At 44.6% G+C, this 12,123-nt stretch overlaps 1 protein-coding gene across 2 annotated transcripts in view; it reads left to right on the plus strand.

Annotated features, from left to right (window-relative positions):
* Positions 1 to 12,123, plus strand: part of SPTBN1 (spectrin beta, non-erythrocytic 1) — a 135,194-nt gene that overhangs the window by 74,447 nt on the left and 48,624 nt on the right. For both annotated transcript variants that reach the window (XM_032185876.1, XM_032185877.1), the window contains 3 exons: positions 4,067 to 4,218; positions 8,880 to 9,053; positions 10,271 to 10,362. In XM_032185876.1, coding sequence (XP_032041767.1) covers positions 4,067 to 4,218; positions 8,880 to 9,053; positions 10,271 to 10,362 — 418 coding nt within the window. The remainder of the gene's footprint in view (positions 1 to 4,066; positions 4,219 to 8,879; positions 9,054 to 10,270; positions 10,363 to 12,123) is intronic.

Genomic DNA, 12,123 nt, shown 5'->3' on the forward strand with positions numbered 1-12,123 from the left:
AAGTCAGTCCTTGATTTATCACAATCACAGAGCTGGAGCTTGCAAGCTGCCATGTGCTACTAGTATTGTCATGGGGGCTTCCGCATAAAGGAAATTTCCTTCCTAGTGTTGCTTCAAGATAAGTCGGATTCTCTATTATCAATACTGCTGTGAGAGCGGCTTCCGTTTTCCTGCTGTGCCTGTTTTGCATGTTGTGCATTTCTCTTTACCCTTGGGAAACAAATGTTTTCACAAGCTGGAGGACGCTTGGAGCTCCACCCATATCCTCTGGTTTAGTTAATCTTCAGAACCTAAAAATGTGTTTTTGAAGGTATGAAGGACGTTGGTCGAAGCGATCACATGAGATGCATAAAGAGTGCTTCAGAGCCCAGCGCTGGCGTTACAGCTCTGGCACCATCCCTCCTGGATGCACCTGGCCCCGTGTAGGTTTTTGTGTGGCACCACACATTAAAATAGCCATAGTTGTGTTCTGAGCTTAGCTGATCTGTCAGAGCTTTAAGTATCAGCTTTCCGTGTGCCTGTTTCTGGCCCTGAAACACAACCAAGATTCACGGGTTTTAGTTCTAGGTGTGTTTTAACCTGAAACCCTGAAGCAGAAAAACAGCTTCAGTTTGAAAGCGTTTGAAAGCATTGCAAAAACCTGCAGGCGTTGTGAAACGCCATGTAGAAATCAGCAAGCGAGGTTTTAACATGACCGGCCCCCGTCACACAGCTTCCAAGACGTGCAGGTTCTTCCCATGTTACAGGAGCAGCGCAGCCTCTGTCGGGGCAGCAGGCACGGCTCTGCCCGCTCCGTGCTGGCAGTGGGATCTGGAGAGCTGAGCTCCAGGCGCGTTACAGAGTGGCCTTCCTGGGTGGCCGGCCTGTCAGGAGGCTGACAGCTGTTGTGTCTCTGCAGTGGTGTTTTTTTGGAGATAAGTTGCTGGCTGTCCCCCAAAGCTGGCAGAGAGCGGGCGGCTGCAGGCCAGTGTGGGGACCCAGCTCTCGGAGGCTGCAGGGAGCACCCGGGGGTCCCCAGCCCTGCTGAGAGCCCTTGGCCCTTCCTGCTGAGAATCGGGGCACAGGTGGGGAGAGAACAAAAAGCCACTGAGGGCTGCAGCAGTGAAGCTGCTCGGACACGTGAAGAGCCGCCAGCAGGCTCAGCATGTGGAGATGGCGCCGAAGGCGTCTCCTAGGGACTTTGACACTGCTTTTGTCAGGCAGCGAGCAGGGGGGATGGCGCCACAGAGGATGGGTGGGGATCAGGTGCGAGGAGTGAAGATGAGAGCAAGGGTGGGGAGCTGAGGAGCCCGAAAAAAACAACCGAACTCTTGAACCTCTCACTGTAAACAGGAACTAGAAGACCGCAGAAAGCGGTGCTGAGGAAATGGGAAGGTAAGAGGGGAGAGGCAGCAGCTGTACGTGAAGAAGTCTAAAGAAAGCAGGCCTGGTAGCACCAAACATTGGCTACCGAAGCACAGGGGGCCTCCAGCCTGACAGGGGCTGTTCCCACCCTCCCCCCTCCAATAACTGGGTGTGATTCACAATGCTGAACAGCCAAAAAGGAGTTGCTCTCCTGAACTTTCTCACGCTTCTGTCCCTGAACCCCTGCCACCTGAGAAATACACTTCCACACCCTCCTTTAGGCCACGGATCGTGCTGGGGTGGGGAAGCCTCTCTGGGGGACCACCCCAGGGTGGTCATCAGCTCCCCCCTGCTGCAAGTGCTGCCTGCGGCTGCCTGGGCTTTCTGAGGCTTCCTTTCAGCAGCAGCGGATCCTAAGCTGGCATCAATTAATACTGTGGCACCAAAGTTTTCACAGCCTGACGTGGCACGTCATGGTTTTCCCGTGTCACGTTTTTTCTGTTCAAAATCAGGCTCTGACCTTCATCTTTTTACTAAGGCCACATGGATGCTCTTTTCCCACCCATTACTTTTATCCCGATCCCGAATTTGGAGGGTTGTTGAGAACCATAGCTTTTGACCAAAGATTTTTTTTTTTAACGGATGGCTTCATGGAGATATCTGATAGCTTACTTGTTTATGTAAGATTATCTGTGTCCGGCTGTATCTGTAGGATCCTGTCTATCCGTTTTTCTCTTCAGGATGAACATAACCCGGGGATCTGTGAATGTTAGGATTTTGTATAGAGACTGCAGCGATGAAATAAACTTGCTGAGCTGTTTGGGGGCTTGCTCAAAGCGGTGAAGCTGCTGAAGGGAGCTGTGGTAATTTCCACTGGACTTTTCTTTCAAAAAGCACCAGCCATCACAAGGATTCGTTCAGATCCAAGATGGCCCAGTGCCTGTGCTCCTCCTATGGCCTCGCAGTCCGCAGCTGCATCGGTGGTGAGGACAAACAGGAGAAGGAAAGTGTTGGTTCGCAGGATGCGCTGCTGACTGATCACAAAACCCACCTTTAACGTCTTTCCAACACTCTTATTGTTTTTTAATTAATTTTGTACCTTCTAGGTGGGCAAAAGCTGTTACATGTGGAATAGTTTCAGTGTGTTAGCTCCAGGGCACTTCCTACCACCTGGTCGAGTGGCAGGAGTAAGTTCAGAAACACTTGGGAGGAACTGAGATCTTGGGGTGGGGTTTGTGTAAGCAGGCAAACCACCACCAAAGTGCTGAGCTGCTCTCCCACTCCCTTTCAGGTTTCTCCTCCTTACCGCTGTTGTATTAGAGTATATCTTATCTTGTTGCCTTTTTTCCTTTTCCTTGTTTCCTAACTTTCTGTAGTCTTCAGCCTCAGCTTGTTTGTCACTCCTTGCCACCAGGATCAGGCTTTTGCTGCTGGCCCCATGGTCCCACGAGTGGGACGCTGCAGCTGGCTCGGAAGGGGCTGGAGTTGTCTCCCTGCTGCTGCCAGGGAGTGGGCACAGCCCTCCTTGGGAAGCTGGGGAGGCACTGACATCCCGGGAAGTCTGCATCTGAACTGTGGGTTCCTCTGAACGCACGGCCACTAACCTTTCGTGTGCGTAGAGCACAGTACTTTGAGTTCTCAGAGCTGGACATGTTACATTTTGGTTAGGATTTACCAGTCTTTATGTCCTGTTTCCAAAGGTGCCAACAACTTTAAAGAGACCTCTGGGAGGTTTAGATGCCCAGCTGCTTGGAAAAGCAGACCACTTCCATTTGTCTGTCTAATTACGGACTTAGGAGTCCAAGTTTGAGCACCTGTGTTGTGATAAATTTGGTCCATCGTAGTTCCCAGCTCAGTGAACTGACTTTCTGCTAACAAGGAAGGGCTTCATCCAAAACCCTTGGCAAAAGAATTTAACCATGGAGAAGTCTAATATTTCTGTCTGAGAGTTCTCAGCTTGGCAGATAGCTGTTCGGGAGTTTCTTAATTAATGTGGGCTGCAGTGAGCCTGTGCATTAAGAGAGCCCTCATAGCCAACATTTTCGTGTATAAACAGTTATGAAAGACTCTGGGAAGGGAAAGTGGAAAGAGACTGTTTTTCTATGGTTAAAATAAATGCAACTCTACCTCAAACATGCAGTTACAGAAAAGTTCATCTTGATGTTGTGTAAATACAGTTACAGATGCTGAATCTGCAAATAAATGGAGGTGAGGGGGAATAAATGAGAAGTTTTGGTCTCTGCTTTCTTTTATACATATGCTAATTCAAAGTGACCGCTGCTATTTCAGGAGATCTGTTCTGGATTTGTTTGTGTATTCAAGAGCAAAAGTTGGCTTGTTCTTCCAGTGGTGGAAGATAATTCTTGAGCAAATTACTGGACAATTTGATCAGTCCAAAGTGGCTTTTACATTGCAGCTTTACCACTGACCTCTTTGCACCTTGAGAAAGCTGCTTACATGGTCAGCATGTAAGTCTGCAATCTATACTCCAGATTTATTCCATAGATAGTTACTCAGTAAAATTCCCAGTTGTGATAGGAAATGCTGTGAGATAGGGAGAGAGGCGGATTTTGGGTGAAAAATCACATTTTCTGCAATGACTGATAAGAAAAGAAGCCAGCTTCTTTCACCTACTAGATTAGATGTATTTGAACATAATGTTTTTGTTCAAGCATGTGAACTGTCATTTATTTTGGGTAACATTGTGGTGTTTTCTTAACAGATGAACGTGAGGCAGTTCAGAAGAAGACTTTCACAAAGTGGGTTAATTCCCACTTGGCACGTGTGTCATGCAGAATTACGGATTTGTACACTGACCTTCGTGATGGAAGGATGCTCATCAAACTTCTGGAAGTTCTTTCAGGAGAGCGACTTGTAAGTGTTTGCTTACTAGTTTTCACTGTGTATTTTTCGTTTGTTTTAGTGAATGCTTGGCCCAACTGACGTACAGCAAAAATGAGTACTGAGGGTTCAACACTGCAAATGTCTTATGTATTAAATGGGAAAAAAAGTCTGTTGCTTCCGGAATAGCTGAATCCCTACATCGTTAAGATATCTTTCTGTTGGTTTCAGTAGGAATCAGATAAAGTTGTCTTTGAATGTTTCTTGCTGGTGAGATGCTGAGCACTTCCAGCAGTATTCTGCCTGCTCCTGGATCTTACAGAAGCGGAGCACTGAATGATCCCCATTACGTACTGCCTTCCCTAGAGCATGCTGCAGGGTGTGGAGAATAGGTTGGAGAGAGCCAGGCCCACGCTGGGGGGCTCTGCAGTGGCTTTTGTTGTGCTGTTGGTCACATCCCCACTGCCCAGGAATGCACCTGGGACTATTTGAGTTCCCTACAAATAGATAAGGCTTGGATTTTTTTTTTTGGTTAGAGGAATACTTAAAATGAATTTTAATAAATGGGCCAAATTATTTCTTTAGGTATGAAACCAGCACAAGCTGGTGAGTAAGAAAAGCTTTGTAGTGAAAAAAAAATAATAAAATGCTGCTGCATGACAGGAAAACCGTGTGTGAGGAGATGGCTGGGAATCAGCCTTTCATTCTGCTCCTTAAATGATGGCTGTGCTCTTAACTACCCAATTTAAAGCAATCTTTTCAAAGAAATACGGGTCTTTAGCTAAGACCTAAGGCTACATGAGGTTGGGGCTGTGTAATCGCTTGTCATCAAGCAGTCCTATTAATGGAAGCTTCATGGGCTAAGACTCTGGGTAATGAATTGAACATATGGCCCGCAGTGTAACATCTGTACAGCGAGGCAAGAGAGGGAGATTTCCAAATGCATCTCTGAGGGTAAAAAGGAACTCTAACATGCAGGAAAGTACCCTGTCCTGGTGTTGTGTGGATGGAGGTAAACAGTCTCAGTGTTTGTCAACTACATTTTGCCTGAAATAAGTTGCTCTGTGCCAAGTAATTTACTTCAGGGAGGTATTAGGTTTCACATGTTCACCACAGGTAGCACTGAGGTCAGATTTTATTCCTACATGAGTAACTAAGATCCACATGCCACATTATTCGAGGATTTGGGCAGCAACTCTGGCACCTCTATTTAGATCTTCATATCTACCTGCCAAGATTTGGCTTTCAGTGTCAAATAGCAGCGGTGAAGCTCAGACCAGACATGTGATTCTTGCTGCATGATTCATTTACATTTTTCACTCCAGGTTTAAAAAATGCAAACAGAGCTTACGCAGCTGTTTGGGTGGGGAGGGGGCAGGAGGCTGCTGGATCTAAACTTGCATCATCGGTTGCATATCGTGTTGGCAGCTGTCTGCACTACCGTAGATTCTTATTGTAACTTCGTTATCTCAGGCTGGAGGACAGCAGTCTCTGTTTGAACAGTACATTCCACCACACCTTCCTCTGCAAACAAGAATACAGATAACACAATGCACTAAACCTTGAGACAATTACACACACCAAAAAAATTCCAGTAGGATCAGCACGTAGCATCCACTTGCTGATGTTCTCCAGCCCTTTGGAATTTGTTGTAGCTGTTACTGGGTAGCTTCTGACACCACCACGCCACCCAAGCACAAATGTAAAGGCAGTGTCTTATGAAGTGTCTTATGCAGAAAACTTAAAATTGAGACAAATATCAAGTGGTAGGAAAGCAATAAACAAACTCCGAAACTCGCCTAGATAATTATTTTAATAAACTGTGTTTACTGATGCAGCAGAACAGGAGTTTTTTTCCCCGCATTTGACTCCAGGACTCTGGAGCTGGAGCCTGTGGAGCAGAGTCTGGTATTTAGGATACTAATGAAGGAAGCAGGGCCACCCTTTGCCCCCTGTAAGGCCTCCAGCCACATTTGATCAAACTGCATTTTTTGAAAGCTGTTGTGATTTTTGATGATGAAAACACAGACTTCTTGAAGGTATACTGGAGAACCTCAAAATGAGAGTGCAATAAGGACATTTACATCTTCTCCTTTTTGCTCAACTTGATCCCTAATGCTAGTGTTTAGTCCTTACTACATAAGGTCCTTTGTACAGACCAGTATTTGGAAATAAAACAACAGCATCAATGGTCTTACTGAGCAAAGTGGAAAATAATCCAACCAGTATGAAAAGATGGTTGTAATTTTGTTTGCACGTGCTGTTAATCAGTTTCTTCTAAGCAGGAAAATAAAGCTGAGAATTGTTTTCAGCATAAAATTGAGCATTTAGCTCAGTTTCTTCCATCACTAGATAAAGGATTAGTAAATTCCTTACAAATCCTGGATGCCCAAAGGTCGAACTGTTTAAACAGATTCTCTGTAGTGAATTTGGTCATGTTTCCCATTGGAAAAGGGAAGGGTTTTGATCTAAAACAAATAATAGAAGGCTCTTAGTTCAGGTAAATGTAATATGCATGGTCTTGAGCATGTCTTCCCTCTGGTTAGTTTTCTGGGTCTGTGTTAGCCCAGTAAAGAAGAAAGTTGTGCCTCACATTATTTCTCACGCTGAGGCTGTGCAGGAGAGCGTGGCAAGTGCAGCCACACCTTGTACAAACAGGACTCCGACAGCTCTTCTCGTGATGCAGAACAGTCGGTAAAGACTGCACGACCTGCCTGTGCTGCTGTACCAAAAGGTTTAAGCTCCTGTCTCCTGCCAGTGCTCTGCATTTTTTCTCAGCCAGGTGACACTGGTCTGTGCAGGAATTTGCAGTGCCTTTTCAGCCTACTAATAAGTCGTAGTCTGAACAGCTCCAGACTGCACTAGCAGTAAGCTGCTGTGGTCCCCATGCAGCAGAGGGTGCCCCTAGTCCTGGAGCACAAGAGGAACAGCAGCCTGCTCCTGCCACAGGGCAGAGGGTGGCACAGGTGCTGGGAGGCCAGCCCCTTTGCCAGGCATTGCAGGTCCTGGGGCTGGATTCGTTTGTTCAGATTCACTGCGTGTACTCTGCTGCCTCGCATAAAGTCCTTGTTTGTGGGGAGGGAAGGTCTTGCTGATCACTTGCAGGTTACATTTCCACGTTCCTGTGGGATATGCCATCATACAGGGTGTGGTTAGGAACCATTGGGCCCAGGATCTGACTAAAACATCTCTGGTGAATGGCATTAGCTCTGTCACCTCAGTGCTGGAGCTTCTGAGAGCAGAAGCAGTGTTTTAATCCCCTTTTCTGCTAAATAATTTGAGGCATTAGAGTATACTCTGGTTACAGCTTAGGTAAGTGAGAAGGGCCTCCGCCTGCCCTGCAACTGGTGCTGTTCCCTTGGACCCCTCTTCCCAGCTGTGCTGTGAAGGACTCACTGAAATGTGACTTGGTGGAGCCAGCAGGAGGATGGATGCAGCACTGTCCCTCTGGAGAGCCTTCTCTGAGCAACATTTGCACCCAAAGCAGGGTCGGTTCCTGGAAATGCTCGCCCTTGCTGGAAGCTATGGGCTGACTTTATCTGCTCTGTTTGCCAGCCTCCAGTGGAGAACTGTGCTGGCTGAGAACTGAAGTGAAACTAAGGACCTCAGGAATTTACATGTCCCGAAGGGCATCTTTCTAGTGAGCGTTTCATCTCGGTGACTGCTAGTCAGGGTGCAGTTTGTGGGGAACGTATTATGGCTCTCACTGAAACTCTTCCCCTCAAATGCAGACTCAGGCAAGGATTTTGCTGCACTATTTCCATGGCCAGTTAATTACATTTGCTGTAGAAAACAAAGAGATCATGTCAATTAGTAGTTTGGCTAGGTACCTTTGGTGGCATCTCAGTGGGCACAGAACAAGCTCTTCAGCTGTAACCCTTACCGCAGAACAAAGTTGCTTTAATTGTCTTCAGTTTTACAGCTGACCTCTATATGCTGCTGATGTGCTCCTGGCTTTTTTCTTTTGTGCCAGGCCTTCATAAAACTGTGTTATGTTGGTGTGGCAGTTCCCCCCCTTTTCCCCCCCGGAGGCATTGTTTGGAATAAATCTTGTCTGTTATTTTCATACTACTTATCCTACTCTGACTGACCAAAAAATGAAGGAAATTTCTTTCTCAGGGTGTTTTATTAACTATCTGCAGTTCAAATCTGAGCTGTCCTTCCGGAGTGCGTGCACCTGTATTTGCAGATGCTCTCTGGAGCATTTGCTACCAATTCCTTGTATTGCGTGCATCTGCCAGTTAGCAGTTTCATTTATTTATCTTTAGGATCTTCTTTTCAAGTGTGGAAGAACTTGTAAGAGAGAAAAGAGCATCTTGGGAAAATGTAATAGGTGTGGCATGAACTTAATGAAATAAATTATCTGCCAGGTAGTGAGTGAATAGACTAGGTGGAAAAAATGAAGGAAGTAAGCAGGGAAAACATTTGGAAAGGCCAATGGAATGGGCCACCCAGCATGTGCAGCACAGGTCTGGGGTGCTAGCGATCCTGCCGTGGGTCTGACGTGCTACCACTAACCTTGGGTGAATGCCCTGTCAGATGCAAAGAGGCCCCTGAATCTGAAAAGCAAATGCATGCAGGATTGCTGCCTGGCAGTTGGCAATGTGGGTGACTCACCTGCCTCGACTGAAATCAAGCACTTGTTTTCTTCCGTTTACAATAATACATGTTTTTCTTCCTCTTTTACCTTCTAGCCCAAACCAACTAAGGGAAGGATGCGCATCCATTGCCTGGAGAATGTTGATAAAGCCCTCCAGTTCCTGAAAGAGCAACGAGTGCACCTGGAAAACATGGGATCTCATGATATTGTGGATGGGAATCACAGGCTGACGCTTGGCCTTATTTGGACTATTATCCTGAGATTCCAGGTGAGGATACGTGCATACCTATACACATGTCCGAGATTTCCATACTTGTTTTGTACATCTATTTTATTGTGCTTTTTAAGAGGGGACTGATCAAAGGTACTTGGTATCTGGCAGGGTCAAGTGTTTTTATTTTTATTGATTTCCTAATAAATATGAAACTCCAGTCACAGACGTAGACACTCTTGCAGACCTAGAAGGAAATGCTACACTCATCTGTTGATCACCTCTGCACTGATTGTCATTATCCTGGCTGACATTGTGCTTAAATGGATTAAGGGTGCCCACAGGAATTGTTTTAGCGTCTCACTTGAAGGCAGTGGTTTCTTGTTTTCCAGCAAGTTGCACGTTGTTCTTTGCCCTCAGAAAAGGCAAAAAATTGTCTGCCTAACTTTCAGCAATAGCAATGTTGCTTCACTGAAACTATGATATTATTATTATTATTATTTTTTTTTTTAAAAAAGCAGCGAACTGTCTCAATAAAATCACAGAATCATAGAACAGCTTGGGTTGGAAGGATGTTAAAGATCACCTAGTTCCAACCCTAGTGCCAGGGATGCCACCCACTAGGTTAGGGTGCCTCATCGAACCTGGCCTTGAATATCTCCAGGGATGGAGCATCTACAGCTTCTCTGGGCAAAAGAAGATATTTTTGTCCATATGAAAGAAAAAATGTTTGCCTTTTTATTTATTTATTTTTTTTTCCTTTTTAAAAAAAATGCTACCAGCCTAGAATCTGGAACATGTATTTGCGATGCTGCTAAGGGCAAACACTGTTTCCTCCAAGCTTGAGGTTGGAAAATGTGTTTGCTCCTGTGAAACTCCTGGTTAGCTTTTGCCTGTTGATGCCCCTGAAAAGACCGCTACCTGCTGTGCCCCTCAGCCCCAGTGAGCTGGAAGAGGTGCCATGTAGGGTGAAACCATAATGCTGTATAGAACAGGGTTTGCCTTGACAACTGGAAATGTTCTCTGCTGAAGTTTAAATTATTTGCCTACAGACTAAAGAAAAGAGAAATCCTCTTGTAAAATAAGGGCAGATGAAGCTTTCTTCTGGGATGAATGCTCCTAAATGAGGAAAAGCTTTCACGTACTTCCACCTTGCCCTTCATCATAGATTTCCTTTGTTATGTTTTTGATAGAATTTTTTCATATTTTCAAAAAAAAAGGCAAAAAATGGTGTTTACTCGGAGGAATGAACAAAGCTTCTTTGTTAATTTCAGATCCAAGATATCAGTGTTGAAACTGAGGACAACAAGGAGAAGAAATCTGCTAAAGATGCTTTGCTTTTGTGGTGCCAGATGAAGACAGCTGGGTAAGCGTGGATTAAGTGATTATCTCTAAAGCGCTACAGAATTTTGAGTTTTCATTGAAATCATTTTAAATGGGCAAGTACATATATATCCTTAAGTGGATCCAACCAAGAGAAGTGAACTGTTGTTTACAAATCAGAAAATTCTGAATTTATTATATTAATTCTGTGCAATAAACATACCAACCTGATCATCCATGAACATATATAGCATATGCTGACTCCTGTCCACTCCTACTTTGAAGAAATAACTGTGTTAGGGTGTTTGCCACCAGTTTTCCCTCTTTCCATATAAAGTGGCATAGGTATGCAGGTGTTTAAAACAATTTCAGCTTTGCTCTGGTCTGCAGTACCTTTAGAGGATGCAGTCATTGAGTTCTTTCTTGTAAAGAATACAAGACCACCACTAGCCAATACACCACTAGCTTCTGTGCTGAATTGTTACTGTGAGAGTGAAAGTGAAGTTAACAGGTCCTGGGTCTCCAGCTCTTCATGTGTATTCTGGGAAAAATATAGAAGGAACAGAGCTGTTCCATGGAATTATAGTCAAACTTTCCCTTTTGATTGTCATGTGAGCAGGCCATGGGTGAGCTGAAGATTTGCTGTTTTCTGTCTGCATCTGTGTGTATTGACTGACTAGGATTTTCTGAGCATAAAAAGCTGCTCTTAATTCAGACTTTTTTTAAACTTACTTTCAAAGCTCAAACATGAAATTACTTTTTGTTTAATGACATAAGACACAGATGTGCATTTTAAGCGTTAAAAGTGCTGAAATGGATTCTGGCCTTCCTACAGTATTTTTGCACTCCAGGCATAATGGGTTTTCTGTTCATGTTTAATGCAATGTAGTGGGATCCACCCAGCGTGGTGGATAAGATAGCAGCAAAGGTGCAGGTTAGTTTCTTGTCTTGGTTGGATCTTTTACTGTGAACTAGAAGGAGAACCAGAATTTGTGGCATAGAAATACTTCGAGAGCTGCAAGGAAAACAAAACCGATGGTAAGGTGGCTACTGTGACATGCTCCCTGATTAGGCACATGGATTCCTAGTGTGAATTTGAATATCCATGTATCATTCTAATTCTTCCTTTTGAGTGATTTTCATAAATGGAAATATTTCCAAAACATTTCTCTAACAGTGACCTTTTTGTATACTTAAATATCCATTGTTGCATGTTTACCCCATGAAACATGAGTGTCCCGCTGATGAGTTGGGGCACTTCAGCATTATTGTAGCAATATATTTAATCCTCTGCTTCCAAGAACTCTTAGAAAAGTGGTTTGTAAGCACCCAGAAATTTGTGGGGGACTTAAAAAATACCAAACTTACCAGACAAATTTGGAATCCTTGTACCCATGGGGCATGAAGGTGGCTATCATATGTGCTTTGTTTAAAAGTCAGAAGGTGAATAGAGTCAGTCCTTGAAGATGCCCTGGCACAGCAGTTTCAACAAAAACTTAATGCATCACTGCTCTTGTGGCACCTGCATCCTTAGAAAAGGTTTCACTCTTCTGTTTTCCTCCAACTGTTTCTTGAACTGGATATTCTGAGTACCTGAAAATGATTATTTGCCAGTAGCTGAATTGGGATCATGCTTTAAACTTGTAGGGATCTGAAACATCCTAGGCTTCAGGTTAGGCAGCAAGTTATTAAAAAAGGCGTTCAAGTGATGCATTTAGAGCCTTCGTTTAGGAATGCATAGCAATTCTGCTGGGTTTACAGGATTAAATAGCATGCACTTACCTCTAGTGTCTGTCTGATTAGA

The sequence above is a fragment of the Aythya fuligula genome, chromosome 3, assembly GCF_009819795.1.
Source record: "Aythya fuligula isolate bAytFul2 chromosome 3, bAytFul2.pri, whole genome shotgun sequence".
Taxonomy (NCBI): domain Eukaryota; kingdom Metazoa; phylum Chordata; class Aves; order Anseriformes; family Anatidae; genus Aythya; species Aythya fuligula.